At 39.9% G+C, this 18,810-nt stretch overlaps 1 protein-coding gene across 2 annotated transcripts in view; it reads left to right on the forward strand.

Moving 5' to 3' along the window:
* Positions 1 to 619: 619 nt before the first annotated feature.
* LOC109429871 (zinc finger protein Xfin) overlaps positions 620 to 18,810 on the forward strand; it is a 67,313-nt gene continuing 49,122 nt past the window's right edge. For both annotated transcript variants that reach the window (XM_019705856.3, XM_019705857.3), the window contains exons 1-2: positions 620 to 888; positions 15,464 to 16,072. In XM_019705856.3, the coding sequence (XP_019561401.3) occupies positions 766 to 888; positions 15,464 to 16,072 (732 nt within the window). In that variant the 5' untranslated portion in view covers positions 620 to 765. The remainder of the gene's footprint in view (positions 889 to 15,463; positions 16,073 to 18,810) is intronic.

Genomic DNA, 18,810 nt, shown 5'->3' on the forward strand with positions numbered 1-18,810 from the left:
CATTTTGTATCGGCATCTCTCTCACTCTCTTTCTGTTTTCATGCTATCTGCCGTTTAGCCCTTGGTTTAGCCTGGGTTGAAGAGAAGAGTTTCGTCAACCCAGGCGAAGCACCAGATAGCATGAAAACAGAAAGAGAGTGAGAGAGATGCGGATACAAAATGCATAAATAATAGTAATTCCGTATCCACTTATCCGCGAGCGGTAATGGCGGCGGCGGGCACAACCAACCGATTCGAATTTTGACGTTTTGTGGGGATCGCAATCGGTTGGCGCCACCGATCGGTGGGTGAAGGGGTGAGGAGGAGAATGAAACTGTTTTGACTTTCCCCCAAGAAACGTCAAATTCCGAACCGGTTTGATATGCCCGCCGCCGCCATTACCGATAGCGGATAAGTGGATATACTTTTATTTCTGAGTACATACTTGCATCTTGTCACTTTAATTTGAAAGAGAGAGTCGATGAAGAGAACTCTCTCATGTTACTTTCGCCCTTATTTAAACTCAATCTAGAATTATTTCTACATAAAATAAAATAAACAGTTTTCCGTGTGCTTTCCGGCGTCAGTCAAAATCGACAAGTTTCTGAAGGGAAAACAAACATTTTGGCTACCTTGTCCATGAGGACCTTGCCCGCTTCGACATCGACATCCCGCCGGCATCTTGTCAATCTGAATTTTTCACTTCGTGTTTGAGCTGCGTTAGTTTTTTTTTCGTGCGTGAAAAGTGCCCAAAAACCGAACGGAACGTCCGCAAAAGTGCTCGCGATGGAGTCGTGCTGTCGCGCGTGTTCCCGTAGTGATGATTTCCGGCGGTTCTCGCTGTACGCGGTGGCAGAAGTGAGCCAGGAAGTGATCGCCAACATGATTCGAGACACCAGCGACACTCAGGTACGGAAGACCCCTCCTTCTTCGATGCGTGTGTGGGGTGTTTTTCTTCTTTCTCTAAATGGAGGCGATGCCACCCCAAAACACATTAGTCTCTGGAAGAGCATCCAGTTATGGGAGACTCATCGTAATTTATTTGCTCGATGTGAAAATGTGGATTCTGATTACAGATTATTATAATAAACTCCAAAGGTATATATTTTTAAAATTTAGCATTTCTGCAATATATTTTGCAAAACAATCTGGAAAGTTAACTCTTTAATATGGTAAACAATGAATGTTTTAACAAGAATATTCAGGATTTGTACTCCATTACTTGAATTTATGAAAATTACCTTTTATTCGTTTTATGCTGTTTGGCTGGGTGTGTACAGGAAAGAAAGGGGGAGATTTCAGAAGACCCCCATCCTCCTGTCATAAAACATTGGTTTACGACTGGTCATAAAATGAAGGTTGGAGCTTTAGAGTAGATCTCTAATGCTTTTTGACTTTACCAGAACTGGGGTGTAAACTGATTAACGCTATTTTAAATCTTTTTGGAACAGCCAAAATTCCAATTGAAAGAAATGTTAGTCATATCCCTGACTAAAAATCAGTATATTATCGATGCAGTTGGAAAACGAAATTCTCGTCACGTAAAAACCGATGTTTTTTTGTAATTTGTTGTTTATTGCGTACGTTAGCGTATTAGTATATCAGGTCAAGTAAACTGGAGTTGGAAAATATACAAAGGATCCAGAATTAAACATTTACATTTATTAACATTTATTGTTCAAATAATACATAACAAATTGACTAAAAGTTAGTTCACATTTTAATGATGGGCGTGGAGGTCTAGTGGCTATCGCTTCTGATTCGTATGCAGAAGGTCCTGGGTTCAATCTATGGCCCGTCCCTTTCCGCCTACTCTGTACCTTTCTATCTATTTTCTCTCTCTTTTCTTTACATATAGGGTGCGGACACCGGTTTGGCCAGTCTAAGGGAAATAATTTTTATAAAAATAACCAATAATCCTATAAAAACAATCAATGTGTCAAATGATAGGTTTCAATCTACATTTTGAAGGAAAAATGCAGAAATCAAGCCAATACTTGATTTTTGTATTAAAAGTGGCACTGGCCAAAATAGAAGTGTTGAATACGCGTCCGAAGGTGGTCGTGATAGTCGTAATACGAAATAAGGGGCTGTCCATAAACCACGTGGTCCCCCCCCCCCCCGCGTGGTCATTTGTCCATACACATTTTTTTATTCGTCCATACAAAATGCTCATAGGCCGAACCCCCCCCCCCCTCCTCATGACCACGTGGTTTATGGACAGCCCCTAAGACGTACGCGAATTCAATTATATAAAACACTTAAAAACTACTTTTAATAAAAGACGACTGTTACATGTATAGTGCGATACTCGAGTATCAAGGCGGAAGTCGTAATGACATTTTAGATCTGACGTAGCATCAATCGCATGACAGTCCAGCTGTCAGGAAAGAGCCCAGTGGTAAAGCGAGGAGTCGGTCAGTATGAGACCGTGCTCCCAGCTCTGCTCCATTCGCCCCAACAAGAAGCACTGCCGCAGGTTCGGCCATATTCTTAAGTTTGGTTTCTATTTTGGCCAATCACGTGTATTTCTTATAGGAGTGGCCAAATTAGGAGCACCCTGGCCAAAATAGATATATGGGAGCTGATTTTTTAAGGAACTTTATTTTTTTTTTGTTCCAGTTTTTAATCAAAATGTGTGGTTTTCACAGCTGTAATCATCATATTGTATTGAAATCTACTATTCATTTATTTAGTTAACATCAACATAACATAACATGAAATCTACTAGTAAAACATAAATTTACGTCGATTCAGATCGCAACAGGCTCGATACCGCACTAGTCTAGTCTAGTCTAGTCTACACTTACACAGCCATTCATTGAAAAAATCCTGGCAAAATAAACCGATTTCCAAGCAGGATTCGACCAGGCTTCTGGTCGCGTTGCCAGTCACACTTACACACTCGCAAAAGATGAGCAGTAGGCCTACCTTGCCGCTTGCGGGTCCCCTGCTTATATCAGTTTTCTTGTCATTATCAATGCTTGCAGCACATCGGAAATGTAGTACAAGAATTTAAGCGGCCAGGCCTACTGTGCAGAGTCTTGATGTGGACCCATTGAATGGGCATTGAACCCCTCAGCATATGAATGTTAAGTAAATTCGTTGGGAGTGACTTTGCTAAGAAGGTTAATGTTACTCCGTCGGTGCTCTTCTTCCTGGGATGGGACATAGGAATTTGCGCCTCATGTCCAAGCTCGAAAGCCTAGGCTTAAGCGCCATTACAAGACCAACAATTGAAAATGCCACATCAACATTGCGTAAACAAACACGTTCATTCACAAATGTCATAACGGTCATAACGCTAAAATTGGTCGTTTTCAACACCCACCCACCCCTTCGTAACACTGTTTATATGGGGAAAATTTTATTTTGTATATTGTTTATTTTAGCTGTAACACCATGAAGGACACCCACCCACCCCCTCCAGCATTATGACATTTGTGAACAAGCCCTTATGTCGATTTAGGGCCTTCTGGGATCCACCCACGCTTCTCACCACCATTAACAAAAAGCTTGATGTTTGCGCTTTCTATTAGTGGTGGTGAGGTGTGTGGGTGGAGTTCAAAAGGCCTCAAATCGGCAGAAACATGTTTGTTTACAAAATGTTGATGCGGCCTTTTCAATTGTTGGTCTGGATTACTCGCTCTCTGAAACGAGAAAAAGTATGATGACCCACTCCCCAATTATGGTAGGGGTAGGCGATTAAAACCTGATATTTCTAGAACACATGCAAGTAGTTTTGCTGTATCTACATGCTTAACATGTTTATATTTTCTTCTTTATTATATAAAAAAATCAAGTTTGAAAATATCTTCTGCTGCCGGGGCAAAATGGACACTCACCTCTTTGAAAGAAGCGGCGAGGGAAAAATATAACCTAAATCACAAACCATCCAAATTCTTCGATTTCAGTATATTTTCGGTTAAATGTTCACTATAGTAGGCGGCTTAGGGACAAAACGTCGAAAGACAAAACGTCGAATGCCAAAACGTCGAATGCTAAAAGGTCGAATGCCAAAACGTCGAAAGGGACAAAACGTCGAAAGGACAAAACGTCGAAAACGTCGAAAACGAGTAATCTAAGCAAATAGTGATTTCTTTATTCTTTTGAAGGATACTCATTCTTTTACTTGTATCTGCCATCTAGCTCAGAGGGGAGCCTTCCTGAGGCTCACTGAAACAACACCTCAGGGTGGGCATGTTTCTTGACCAGTTCTTCGCGGGTAGGGAATATTGGCACTGTCGTATATTAAACTCACATCACGTCACGTTAAGTGTAACATTATTTATTCCCGGACTTTCCCGGCCTTTTCTTCTCTTACTTCTTTGGAGCCCCTTCTACAGGCACCCAGTGTTGCAATTGAACTAAACGCGAGCCAAAAATGAACTGAGCTTGGACGTGTCATCAAATCTTATGTGCGTCCTGACCAAGGTGCTGCCCTAGGACTTTATGGCGCATCTGCATACATGCGTTGTTGCGTAAAAATATGCGCCACAATGAAGTGTGATATTTTGGCATCGGGCATTAAGATTTTACAGCGAAGTCCGGATTTTCCGGTAATCAACGGTGACCGAACCGGTTCCCTCCTCTCATTTGAGAGTGAGTTTCTGAATCGAATCAGCCCAAGATTGCAAGAATTGGTGAAAAAATACTAGAAACATGAGCATTTTAGTTTACCAGGTACTAGGGTACCATGTTGGTATGTTGGCATTCTACGGGTGCAGTTCTTGCTCAACTTGCGTTCACTTTTGAGCTCACGTGCCTTCCAAATTTTGAACTGAACAACGTTCAAATATGTTTGATCGCAGCGTGCCGTTTTTGAACTTCAACGCAAATTGATCGCGTTCAAATGGCAACACTGCGAGTGGCACAATGTCAGTGGCACCTTCCACAATTTTTCAACATTACGTCACAACTTCCTTCAGGGTGGCTACGATGGCGGCCTCTAGCTATCGTCGGCCGGGTATCTGGCACCTTTAGGGTGGCGATGGCGATCATCGGGCGCATTATTCCTTCAAGGGCGTCTATTTTTGTTACGGCTGTCCTTCTCCGCAATTCATCCGGTATTCCAGAATACGGTACTAGCATAACAATGCCAAGTATCCATATAATAATCTTTACACAGCTGGTGGTTTCAACTCGGGTCTGAAGCACCATAGAGTGCAAAATGAGTCACTGATCTTCAGCGCTTGGGCAGTGACCCGAGATAATCAGACATAATGAGTGAGTCCCCGTTAATTAGTTCGTCATCCTGCCATCTTAGTGGATCTACCGTATCGCCACCCCTCTCAGGCTATCAACAGAATTAAATCGATCCACACAAAATCGCAAAAAAAAAATCCACACTGAACTGCGAACAGTTACACACTTTTTGACGTTTTGTCCTTTCGACGTTTTGTCCCTTCGACGTTTTGTCCTTTCGACGTTTTGGCATTCGAAGTTTTGTCTTTCGACGTTTTGTCACCCATTCATAGTAGGCATAGGGTGAAACAAATTGGACAAAAAGCAACAGCAGTGGAAAATAGTTGTTCTAGGCACAGCTGTACATGCCGACAAAAACGAAGCTTTATCCAAAACAGCCTGAATTTAAATTAACTGAACAAAAATGAACTACTTCGGCGTATTATTCATCCAAAATAGTTGTTTTGTAATGAAATGACTTCATAGGTGTAAATAATGTACGAAATTCGCAAAAGTCTCATGGTGTCCATATTGCCCCGTATGCTTGAAGACGGTCATGAAAAACTAACATTTTTCAAAACATTTTTTGAAGTGGATAAATATTTTTTCTTCGTGAGCATTCTTATGCAATAGATGCTAAATAGACTTTAAAAGGATACATGTATCAAAAACTAACCTTTTTTGACATCTTGCCAGGTAAAGTTGGCAAAAACCTTAGGGTGTCCATATTGCCCCGCCTACCCCTACTACAGAAAAGTTCAAAAAGGTTAAAACCCTACAATGAATTAAAAAAAAAAAACAACAACAGCAACCCTACCGACAACAGGCTCAACACCGCACTATGGCCAAAATTCCGAACTGGCCAAAACTGAAGCTTCTACCCTACAACTCATGTACAGGTCGGGCTCGATTGTCCGGGATTCGATTCTCCAAAATTTTAGATTCGATTATGCAAAAAAAAATAATAAGACTTATTTTTTATATTTTTATGCTGAAATTTGAAATAATTCAGTATTAAGATACTATACTATGCTGACCCGATTTTGTCGACTTTCTGGCCCGATTATGCTAGGCTTTTTCTATCAATTGGGGTTTTAAATTAAGAAAAATGTATTGATTTTTTAATTTTATACGAAAGAGCACCTTTTCTGAACCACTATGATTTTTTCCAGATTTTTAGAACTTTATTTTGGTACCTAAAATCGATTTCGAAGAGATTTTCCGAAATCACCTTTTGACAGCTGGGCAACTGTTTGACAGCTCCGCCCAGTACAAAATGCAACGAGGGGTGATTCGACAAATCGCTCCCATACAAATTCCAACTTATTTTTTAAATAGGTTCCCGGCCACCAAAATTCATGAAAATTTGCAGCAGATAGTCGCTCCTCCTATTTGAAACACGAAGCCGGTATTGGAGTTCCGGTCCGTTGTATCGCTACTCCAATCGGCGTCGCTGTATCCGATCAGTTTGAAGGGGTTTTCACTACTACAGGAAAGCTTGAGTTTGTAGTCCATGGTCTTCACCAAGTAGCGCACTACCCGCTTCAACTCCGACCAATCCGTTTCAGTAGGTTTGCTGACTTTTCGGCTAAGGATTGACACGCTTGCAGAAACATCAGGCCGCATGTTGACTGCTACGTAGAGTAGCGTTCCGACCAGGCAATGGTACTTCATATTGTCGGGTAGCGGCTTGCTTCCTTCTCTGCTTCGGTAGTACCCGACATCCAATTGAATGCTTGAGCCTTTCGCGGCCCAGACCAAATTTCGTGGCAATCTTCGCTATGTAGCTCTGTTGATCCGAAGCATAGTATCCGTCTTCATCTCTGCTGACACGAATCCCAAGGAAGTAGTTGACCTCACCAAGCGACGATAACTTCATTTTCTTCTTCAACTGACTCTCGATTTGGTCAATCTCAGGGTGGCCACCCAACCGGGAATACCTGGAAAACCGGGAATTAACCGGGAATCGCAAACAACCGGGAAAAACTGGGAAAATACCAGGAATTTGCTTAGAACAAGAACTTCTCTTGGTAATGAAAGTCCAATACTAGATCCTAGATACTAGATACGGAGATCAAAACCCAACCCTTGAAAAATCGCATTTTGCACTCAGCATAAGCGTGGTGGTCAACTACGTGACTGATCGAATGTTAATCAAAAGATTGACTTTTGATACTTCATAGAAAATTTTGAAAAGACTATTTTGAGATCCTTGCCATGTCATCCTTACATGTAGCCCAAAACAAAAATATTCCACTTTAGTATAATACTCACTACAACTTACATATTTCACTTGCAGATAATATATGCACTCTAAAATTTCATCATTTATTGTGTTTTTGCAATCGACGCCCCATTGACCAATAAGTCCACTATTTATAAATTGTTTAACTTTTTTATTAACTCTTACCTCGGCCTTTGCTCTAACTGTTCCACAAAATATGCCAGTGTTCACAAAAGATGATCTGTTTTCCATTAAAAGTCTTCGTCTAAATGCTCTTTGGATGATATTTGAAATATGTCGATCCAATGTTAGCTTAAAACTCATAATAAGCTTAAACCTTGTTTGACTTTCTAATGTCGAAATAAAATTTGTCATTGATTTGTTAGAAGCATTTAGCTTTGATCCAATATTGTACCTTTGCAATAAGTCTACTCCGTACATGACTCCCGCGACGTTTGAAATTAATTTCTTTGGAAAAACTTTCACGCTAAATACAGTTGAATGTAAAGTTTTGACTTGTATTGTATTAACTGATCTATTCATAGCAATAAAAAGGAAGAAATATTTCTCCTCTCTCATCTTGTACACGCGAATACGATGTTTCATCCACGTAGACCAATTAAAAAAAGATGTTCCTTTGTTATATTGTGCCACTGAGAAACCCATATTAACGAAAGCCATAAAAAAAAAACAAACAAATAACCGGGATAACAAAATTACCAATTGCCAAATTTGAATCAATGGAAATAAACATTTATAAAACTGTATAGAATAGCAAAGAATTGTGTAGGGTTAAAAACAAAGGTAGGTATTTGCCTGCCTATTTTTCAATACATAATACCCGGGTGAAATAACAAATAAATGATATTTAACAAACAATAGTTTTTCACTAGAAGCTTAAGCGGAGCTAGCTGACTTAAGAAATCACTTGTTAATTAAAAAACTAATTGAGATTACTCACCTCTCGTTATAATACTTTCAAGATCACTCCACCTTACGGTATCCAAATGGCGCACGGTTGTTCTACAGACGAAAATTATTCCGGCAATCAAAGAAGACAATCGTCGACAGGGTATATTGTCTCAATCTGGCTGTTTCCAAACACCTTGTGCTGTATTGAAGATTCCAAAACTATAAAAGAAAAAATCGCTCTTTTGCCGTGCTGATAACAGTTTGCTCAGGGAATAGGTATAATTAGTCATAAAATAAACTGAAAAAATCACTGTTAATTTTGTTGGGTAAAAAATAAACAATAATTTCAGATTCTATTGAATGAAAAGACCTTTGTGAGTTCCTACCGACGCTACTACAGAAGATGGCCGAATCACAACAAAACGTTTTTCTTTATATTTCTTACACTTTCGTAGCGTTAAGGAATACTCACGACTGAATTTCAGGATTCCCCAAGCTGCAAGGCTGCTTCTCCACGAACTCCGTTTTTGTGGCAGCTACTGCCACAGAATGAATCGCTTTTTTTGTTCCGTTGGTCACCACTCGTCTGCCAGAGATGTATTGCACCGGCGATCGACGAATGTCGACACCGCTCATTCAATTTTCGCCTCACACGCGTAAAAACAGCTTTTCCTCGTCGTCACTTTTATGTACGGTAGGCGAGTCTAAAGTGAAAGGCTTAGGCGGACCTACTACGGCGGACACGGGTAGAACGGGCCAAATATTTAAGAGTTTCTTTCAATTAGGTTTCGGTATCTGTGAATACGTCAGCACTGAGTTAGGCTTCTGAATAGACTGATGTCTAATATATTTTGTTTCGTATTCGAACCCTTCGGCTCTCGAGTGTCGTCTGACATTTCTGAAAGCGCTAGGGATGCGCAAGTATAATATGCTACAGAAACATTCCTCAAGTAACTTTTCCAAATACAATTCAACAAATTCAAGACAATCGAGCAATTTTACCAATAATTTCTAAAGACGTTCTTTAAAGTTACATGCATTTATTACAAGAATTTGCGGAGTAATTCATTTGGGAATTCTAACGATATCTTCCCACGGATCTTTAAAATTTTTAGAAATCCTTCAAGGCATTTTATTTGTATTCTATCTATCAAGAAATCTAACAGAGAACATTATCAATGATTCCTCCAATAATTATTTCAAAGTGTTTACACACAATTTACCGAGATTACGATTACTAATTTGTTCAAGATTTTTTTTTCCAAAGATCCTCTTTAGTGATTTACGAGGGATTGCTCTAGAGAAGTCTGCGATATACTTTTTCTCCAATGATTTCACTTGGCATTTCCATTATAAATTTCTACCATAATTTTAGTAGGATTTTCTATAAGATTCTAACAGTATTTCAGCCAGAGTTTTCCTCCACCAAAAACTTTGATATAGAGCATTGATGTAAAAAGTTAAATTTAATTTCTCAGTAAAATGTAAATCAAATCATCACTTTATTTCAGTGGCGTCTCGTAACCTCACTTTTTACCTGTTCAACGACCCTAAAACTTGAAATTGCGGAGAGTTCAGATTCTGAACCATATTGAAAATGGTTGAAAATTGCTATTCTCGTCATTCTCTACAAGTTACATGCTAACTGGTTGAGAAAATACATGAATTTAAATTTGTTGAACAGGTAGATTTGAGGTTAGGGAATCGCCACTGCTTTATTTTAAAATTCTGGCTCGCATTTAGCCAATTTTTTGGCCATGTGGCGTATGGCTAAAGCACTGGGGCTGTTTATGATGGATGATATTTTTGAAATAATTTGGACTTTTTACAACGCTCCCCGCTTATATGTTTCCCTGAATCACTTAACAAATTCAGAAAAGTGATAAAATGTAATGACTGTGTTCCGATTTTACCATATAAATCAGTTTCTATAAAACCGGGAAAAAGTTGTTGAAGAACCGGGGAAAACCGGGAAATAACCGGGAATTTATTTTACCAAGTTGAGTGGCCACCCTGCAATCTCCTCCTCAACTTCACTTGCAATGATGATGTCGTCAACGTAGATCAGCAGAGGTAGATCTGTCTTCCGGAAACACTTTTGGAAAACATCGGGAAAACAAGCACTGGTCTGCCCGCGACTGGTGGAATCATATTTCTCCGAGAACAACAGACGCCACCTACGGAGAACAATGTAAACGCACTTGTACCGCGAATCGAGTCACTTTTTCGTAATTTGCCACTTTCCTGGGCCCATGACCTGTAGGACAAACAGAGTTACGACGGACAGATTCGGGCAGCGGAATCACCAGGAAGATCACTACCGGCGGGAACAGAACTATTACCCGGCCATTTTCGGGGTACTTTCGGAGACCGCGTAAATCAGTGGCAAACGGAGCGATACAATTATGCTCTATATTCACGGACGTTTAATAGTGGACTGGGGAACAATATATTAATACAATTTACTCTCCTATCTCAAGGCCGTCCATAGACATGGGAACAGATGTCGTACTGCCGACACAAAATATTTTTAGAATATGGTGATGTTATGATTAGTAACTGTCGCGCTTATATCAGAAACCAGAGGCAGATAATCGCCATATTATGATTTTTTATGAGATGCATAATAGAAATCCCCCCCCCCCACACTCACTCACCGCAACGCTTTTTTGTATGAAAATCCTAAAGTTTTAGTGCGCCCCAGGCTCTCCTTAAATTTTGTCAGTTTATCCAGCAAATTATGCCACGGGTTGCCCACGGAGGAAAGAGTTTCATTGGGATTTTTCCAAGAGTTTCTCGGGAAATTCTTTCAGGAATTCTTCCGAGATTTTCTCCTGTTTTTCAAGAAAATCTTCCAGCAGTCCCACCAAAAATTTCTGCAAGAGTTGCATTCTTACATAAATTTTCCACGATTTATGAGTTACTCTGGGAACTCTTCCATCAGTTCCTGTTTAAATAATTTAAGTAGTCCCTCCAGCAATTATTCTACGAGGTCATATGGGAACTTTTTCAGAACTTCCACTTTAAACTATTAATGGAGGTCCGCCGAAAATTTTTTTGGAGAATAATCCAGGTGTTCTTATAGGAGTTCATGTGTTGTTTTGGGAATTCTTCCACGAGTCCTCCCGAGTATTTCTACGAAAATTTCTCTGAACTTTTGTCATAAGTTCTCTTGAGAATTCTTCCAACAGTTCATCCGGGAATTATTGAACGAATTTCTTCGGGAATTACTTCAGGAGTTCCACAGCAAGTTTTTCCAGGGATTTCTCCGGGAACTGTTGTAGGATTTTTTCGGGATTTTTTTAGGATTTCCTCTAGAAATTATTCCTGCAATCCATTCTTGACTTTTTTTAGCACCTCTAAAAGCTAAACCAAAAGTTTTTTTTTCTTATAGAAGTTGTTCTGGGTATTGTTCCAGGATTTTAAACGAAAATTTATTCATGATTTTCAACAGGAATTCTTCCACAACAGCCTCCAAGAGGCCTTTTTTTGGGTTTTTACCAAGAGTTCCCTTGAACATTTTTCCATCACTTACTCCCTAAATAATTCAAGTGAATTATCCGTGTGAATTCTTTCAGAAGTTTCACTGAGTACTCTAGGATTTAAACTGGCAATTTCTCTATGATTTCCATGATTGGGAGTTATTCTAAGAATTCCTCCAACAGTTCCTGCGGGAATCCCCTGAGAAGTTCCTTCGAGAATCCCTTCAGGGGATCCTCCGGGAATCCCTTTAGGAATTCCTCCGGGAATCACTTTGGGAATTCCTCCGGGAAACCCTTCGGAAGTTCTTCCGGGAAACCCTTCGGAAGTTCCTCCAGAAAATGCTGCAAGAGTTCCGCCGAGAATTCCTCCGGGAAAGCCTCCAGGAGTTTCTTCAGGAATAGTTGATTGATTGATTTAATATTATTATAGAGACTTTCAGCCTTTGGCTGGTTCGTCTCTTCCTGGAATTGTTTCAGGAGTACTTTCGGGAATTACTCCAGAAGTTCATCTAGGAATTTCTCTATACATTCATCCAGAAATTGCTGCAACAGTTTCTCCATGAATTCCTCCAGGAGTTCCTTCGGGAATAGCTGCAAGAGTTCCTCCGAGAATTCGTGTGGGAGTTCCTCCGGCAATTGCTGCAGGAGTTCCTCTAAGGATTCCTCTAGGAGCTCCTTCTGGAATTCCGCCACAAGTTCTTCCTTGGAGGAATTCTCGGAGGAACTCCAGAAGGAATTCCCGGATAGACTGTTAGAAAATTTCCGGAGGAACTCCTGGAGAAATTCGTGGAGGAAATAATTCCTCCGAAAATTGCTCCAGAAGTTACTTCGGAAGTAGCTCCAGGACTTCCTCTGGGAATTGCTCTGTAAAGTTCGACGGGACCTCGGTAAGGCATAATGAAACACAAGTGGTTCAGTCCACAGTTAAAACAGTTCACATATTTTGAATCCATCAATCACGTCTACAAAATGGACTAATAATATAGTAAAGTTTACAAAATATATATTCTTCCACGGCCCATGTTCGGTGCAACATCCCTAACAGCCACACCAACAGTCAATGGCCGTCCGTTTACGGCACCACCTCATTCTACCGCAGGGGCGCAATGAACAGGTGTATGAGATCTCCGCGTTCCATAGTCGATACGGTAAAATTTTCTGGAACGTCGATTCACTTCAGCGACAGAAGCATCCTACGTCATAATTTGGTGCTATTTACCGCAACACATCTAACCATTCGCCACTGCTGTTCCTTACCACCACTGCTCCTTTAACGCTGATAGTCATCTCGGTGTTCTTTCGAAACAAAACTCTTTGGGTCTCGTGTACTGCACTCGATATTAGCTCGGTCTCAACGGAAAATGATTCTCAGAGAGAAACGCACTCAAAGCTCGCCGGTCGCCGATGAGATGTAATTGATAAAATGCGAAGCTCACTTAAATATGGAGCTGATGCTGAGAGAATCCGCTGGTACTCATCCTCATCTTGAGCAAAAAGAACAACCAACAATCGAACAAAAAAAAAGCCAAATGAATGCCAACAGCAGTCTTGCTGGACAAAACAGAATCATGCGATTCGAAATGGCCTAGTTATTAAAAAAAATGTTCTATATTACATTGAAATGTTCTAATACATAAAAAATAAAATTAATTATTGTAGTCATATATGAAACGTGGTCAGGGAAAAAAATATTGTTAATAGAAATTAACCTCCTGATCGTCAAAACAAAATGCACAAGGGAATTTCGCTGTGCAATGTATATCGTATACCGTATACCAAAATGTACTTTATATAGAACTAAAAATACGCGGAAAATACGAACAAAATAATGTAAAAGGGTAAACCTTTTACACAAAATCACGCGCGTTATCAAACTTACTAAACAATTTATTAATAAAATGTCGAGCACAATTCACGCAAACAAAACCCACAATCACTTTCCAAATCCAACCGGTAGCATCAAGAACACGATCTTCGGCATAATTGGATATTCTTTACGCACCCAACAAAAATGCACTTGCTACATTGTCCACTCTGTTGCTGCATACGTTGCTTGTTGCATTCTAAATCGTCTCCTTGAACTGCTCACTGTTCTTTTCCAACAACATGGTTGGCTCCTAGGTTGGCTCTCATATGTTGTTCAAAGCTCGTTAGGCTGACATTGCGATGATCATTGTCGGGTCGGCGTTGTGCTGGTGATGAAAAGCTCTCAGGGGCTCATGCTCTTCATGAGCAAATAAAAAACAAATGGAACAAAAAGGCAAAATCCAGGCAAAAGAAAAGTTTCTGGATAAAAAGAATCGTTTATGATTCAAAATGGCCTTATTATAGATGAAATGTTCTACAAATTGCATTATGTTGAACCTAATTAAACACAAAAATATACCACACAAAACGAAAAAATGCTTAAAATGCAAATACATGTCAAGGAAAAAAATAAATAGGGAATCGCGCTACTTGGGCGGTGGCTTCTATATTCGTCTGTTTTCCACAATAACTCAGTCAATCTTGAACCAATTGACACAATTCTTGGAATGCGGTGAGATAGGTATAGTATCTACCCGTGTACAAAATTTCAAGTCAATCGGTTCAAAATTGACCGAGTTACAGTGGAAAACAGACGAAAATAACAGACGAAGAAAACCACCGCCCAAGTAGCGCGATACCCTAGTTGATTTCAATCAACCTCTTGACACCAAAAGTGGACAAAACCGACATATTACACAAAACGATGCCACTGCTAAAAAGGTATCCCGTATAGCACACGATACAAAATATGTCACACAAAATACGCGGGAAAAGTAAAATGTTCACAAATTTCAATAAAAAAAAAAAACAACAAATCAACACGCCCATGTTTGGCCGAAACAATATCACACGCGAAACAATTACTTATCAAAAACCAATCCCATCCTCGTCGCCACTGTAAAGTTCGACGGGACCTCGGTAAGGCATAATGAAACACAAGTGGTTCAGTCCACAGTTAAAACAGTTCACATATTTTGAATCCATCAATCACGTCTACAAAATGGACTAATAATATAGTAAAGTTTACAAAATATATATTCTTCCACGGCCCATGTTCGGTGCAACATCCCTAACATGCTCCAGGATTTTTTTTCGGGAATTTCTGCGCAAATTCCTCCGGAAATACCTACAGAAGTTCATCCGGGGGAATACGTTAAGCCCCTGGACCCAGCACCAATGAACTATTGAACAAATTATTATTTTACTATTACTTTAGAGCTTTTAGTAGAACTTGTTACTTCAGACTCTAGTTTAATTTAAAAACACTTCACTAATACTTTACTTTTGCAAAAGAAAATAAAAAATGAATAACTCTTTTAAAGAAAAACTAGAAAGGACGAGCAAATTCCTTTTAATTCTACTACTGTGCTTATCTTCGGACAGATAGGCCTATTTCGTCTGTGACTTACAGACTTCTTCAGTGTCAAGTGCTCGACTGTCGAGCACTTGACACTGAAGAAGTCTGTAAGTCACAGACGAAATAGGCCTATCTGTCCGAAGATAAGCACAGTAGTAGAATTAAAAGGAATTTGCTCGTCCTTTCTAGTTTTTCTTTAAAAGAGTTATTCATTTTTTATTTTCTTTTGCAAAAGTAAAGTATTAGTGAAGTGTTTTTAAATTAAACTAGAGTCTGAAATTATTATTTTTTATTTAGGTTTCAACCGAAGACGGCTTGCCACAACAAATCTGCCCGGACTGTTTGATGACGCTCAGTCTGGCATATTCTTTCCGCAAGCAGTGCCGCCGGTCGGATGCCAAATTCCGTGAATATTGGGGAGGCCGAACACCGTCTCAGTCGGTGGATCAGCAACAGCACCAGCAACAGCAACAACCACATCAGCAAAGCCAGCAGCACCAGCTACCACGGCGCTCACAATCCCATGTTCCGGATGAAGGTTCCTTCGAGGCAGTGGCCACAACCATCAAAGAGGAAGTAGACATCTACGACTACGAGTACAGTGTTCCTTCGGGGGGTCACGACAACCAGTGGGTGATCCAGAATCCCAGAACCATCGGTGAGGGAGCGATGACAGTGGTGCACAACACCGGTGGCCAGTACTACGATGAAACAGCTTCAGCAGCAGGAATAGCAGCTGGGGAGACGATCGGTGGATCAGCTGACCGTGATGGGCACAGCATGATCCACCCAATGGATGACCCGTCGGAGATGGGTGAAAGCTCGGGTCTTGGACAGAGGAACGACGACAAGTTGAAGAAGAACGTGCCCAACGCCGAGCGCTACAGCCAACGCATCCGACGCCAGGTGAGTACCTTTTTACGTTTTTTTTTTTCTCTATGATCGGTAATGAATGAGAAATGCTTTACCGACAATTGATAGTAATAAGCATGAAGCACTTGGAGGGTACCGTTTAGAGAACCTTAGGATCGTACAAGGTTCAACTCAATAACGGTAGAGAACTACCATTATGTCTCTCAGTACAATATGATTAAAAAATTGTAAATATAGTGCTTAATTTTCTGTGAAAATTTGTTACACAATTTGTTACATTTCAAAGGGGAAAATTACACAATTATGTAAGAAACCCAAACCATTGTTGATTTATTTTGAAACCTATCTTAAAGTAGATACACTTTCTATATGCTTGTATCATCCAAATGCATACATAGGTACATCATTGGGTCACTATTGCCCATTATTCTCGAATCGTCCAGTTTCTACTAATTAGAGCAAAAACGCCGTCCTTATCTGTATTGAGTGTCGAAAGTCGATTTAATCCATAAGACAAAGTTCGTATTCCCATCCAAATCTTCTGTTTGTTCATCTGAGTGTCATCTATGACCCAATAATCCGTTAAGGTAAAGGTTCCTTGCATCTACTCTTTAAGTACGCATTTGAAAGTTCACTAAATATTTACGCTACAAGTAGTTTTAACAAATGTTCTGAAGTGGAGATTTTGATACGGCATGTATATTTTTTATAAAGCTGTTTAAAGCTTCATGATAGGGGTAGGCGGGGCATAATGAACAGCTTAAGCGTTTTACCATCAAATCCATTAAATAAAGTGCAACCAATGTGTAATTTTAACGTTCAAACCTCATTTGAACCTTGACTGACAAAAGCTAATCGTTGAAATTCCGAATAAAGTTATAAATATTGTAAAATTTTATGTTTTTAAAAACGTATAAAATCGCGTGTTGCGTTTTGGGGCTGGGGCATAATGAGCACCCTAGGTAGGGCCGGATGATCAATACTAGTTATGTACACAATCAAATGCTAATTGACTATTCTTGTCAATGATAAAGCATACCGGCAACAATCAATGAAAATTTAAAGGGATTACGGGGTTTAATTTGTAGGGAATTGTGGGGTTCCAAGGAGTCTTCTATTGATGTATTTTTATACGGTGATAATCTACAGATACTGAAATTTTCAACCTAATAAATTGAAAGTTACAGACAAAACCTTACTATATGCATCAAAACAGAGAAAACCAAAATTAAAATTTGTTTGTTGAAGATGTTTACCTTTTTCATTATTTTTTCATCAGTTGCTCATTTTGCCCCACCCTAACACCAACTCTTTGAAGCCTATTTTTTCAACAAAATAATTATACAAATAGTTGAAAAGTGTTACAAATACATTTCATTAGCCTAGGGAATATCAAGAAAATCGATAGATGCCCACTAAGTTGTGATTTGGATTCCCAAAACCTTATTTTAGGTCACCTGATTCTTATAATATTTTCCCTGTACATGACACCCTTACGCATTTTGATTAATTTTTCAAGGTAAACGGTTTTTTTACTATTGTTTTGTCATCAACTCGTTGGATTTCAGATAATTAGACTACAATCAAGCAATTTGTTTTGTTAATTTGAAGATTTATAGTGAAAATACAAGGTGCTCATTATGCTCCACCTGCTCATTATGCCCTGCCTACCCCTACATGAATAGGGGTAGTCGGGGCAATATGGACACCCGGGGCAGAATGGACACCCTCAATATTTTGAAATATGCGAACTTTTTTGAACTTTTAATGAATGGAGAATATAGTCCATTTGTCTAAAACGTAGTTTCAGGAAAGAAACATTCGAAATTAAAATTATACTTGATTTTACACGAAAAAGTTATAATTTTCACACCATCTAAAATAAGATTTAGTGATTAATTTATTGCAGGTCGATTAAAACCTGATATTTCTAGAACACATGCAAGTAGTTTTGCTGTATCTACATGCTTAACATTGTGGGAATTCGGCTGATGGTTCTAGGCGAGAATCGCCCAGCGCAGCGACCCAACACACTGCAGTGCGTCCGGCGTGGTCAAACGCTGACCGAAGAAAGAGGAAGGGTCGTGGCCTGCTATGATCTCGCCAGCGGCTGTCAAGCGATAGGACAAGCGTTACCCCAGGTGGGAAATGTGCGTGCGTTTGTATACGCTGAAACGGCACTGGCTTGATCACCACGGATTTCTTTTTGTTCTACCGTAAAAACACGCCAAACTTTCACTTTGGCATAACACTGTAATTATAACTTTTCCAAGAAATCCCTTATCTCTTAACACTTATTTTTTATCACTAAACTCCACGAAACTTGCGCAGAATACCACCATAGAACCAACAACAACAAAACGATCCAGGCGACGTCGAACGGCCGGCAAACGGACCCCGCGGACAGTCCAAAACGTGCACCACAACAATACAACACCGCCCCGGCGTTAATCGCGGGTCTTTTAACTTGCCAACTACTCATTCTCCCGATCTGAAAAGAAATAAGAGAAAAGAAAAAATAAAAACCGGGCGTCGTCCGCTCTGGCTTCATTAGTTCGGCCACGTGACTGAGACCTTGTTGGGGTTCAGTCAGCGCTGCCGGGCGACAAACAAAAATTAAAAGAAAAACATTTCTCCGGCATTGGAGCGAGAACGTTATATCACCAGGTCAACCAGCAACAAGCAGTAAGCATTCTCTCTGCTTGCATCGCTTGTTTCTTGGTTAACCGGCGTTGGTCTATAAACATGACCGTGAAATCCACATGTGATGT

The sequence above is a fragment of the Aedes albopictus genome, chromosome 2 (assembly GCF_035046485.1).
Source record: "Aedes albopictus strain Foshan chromosome 2, AalbF5, whole genome shotgun sequence".
NCBI classification, from domain to species: domain Eukaryota; kingdom Metazoa; phylum Arthropoda; class Insecta; order Diptera; family Culicidae; genus Aedes; species Aedes albopictus.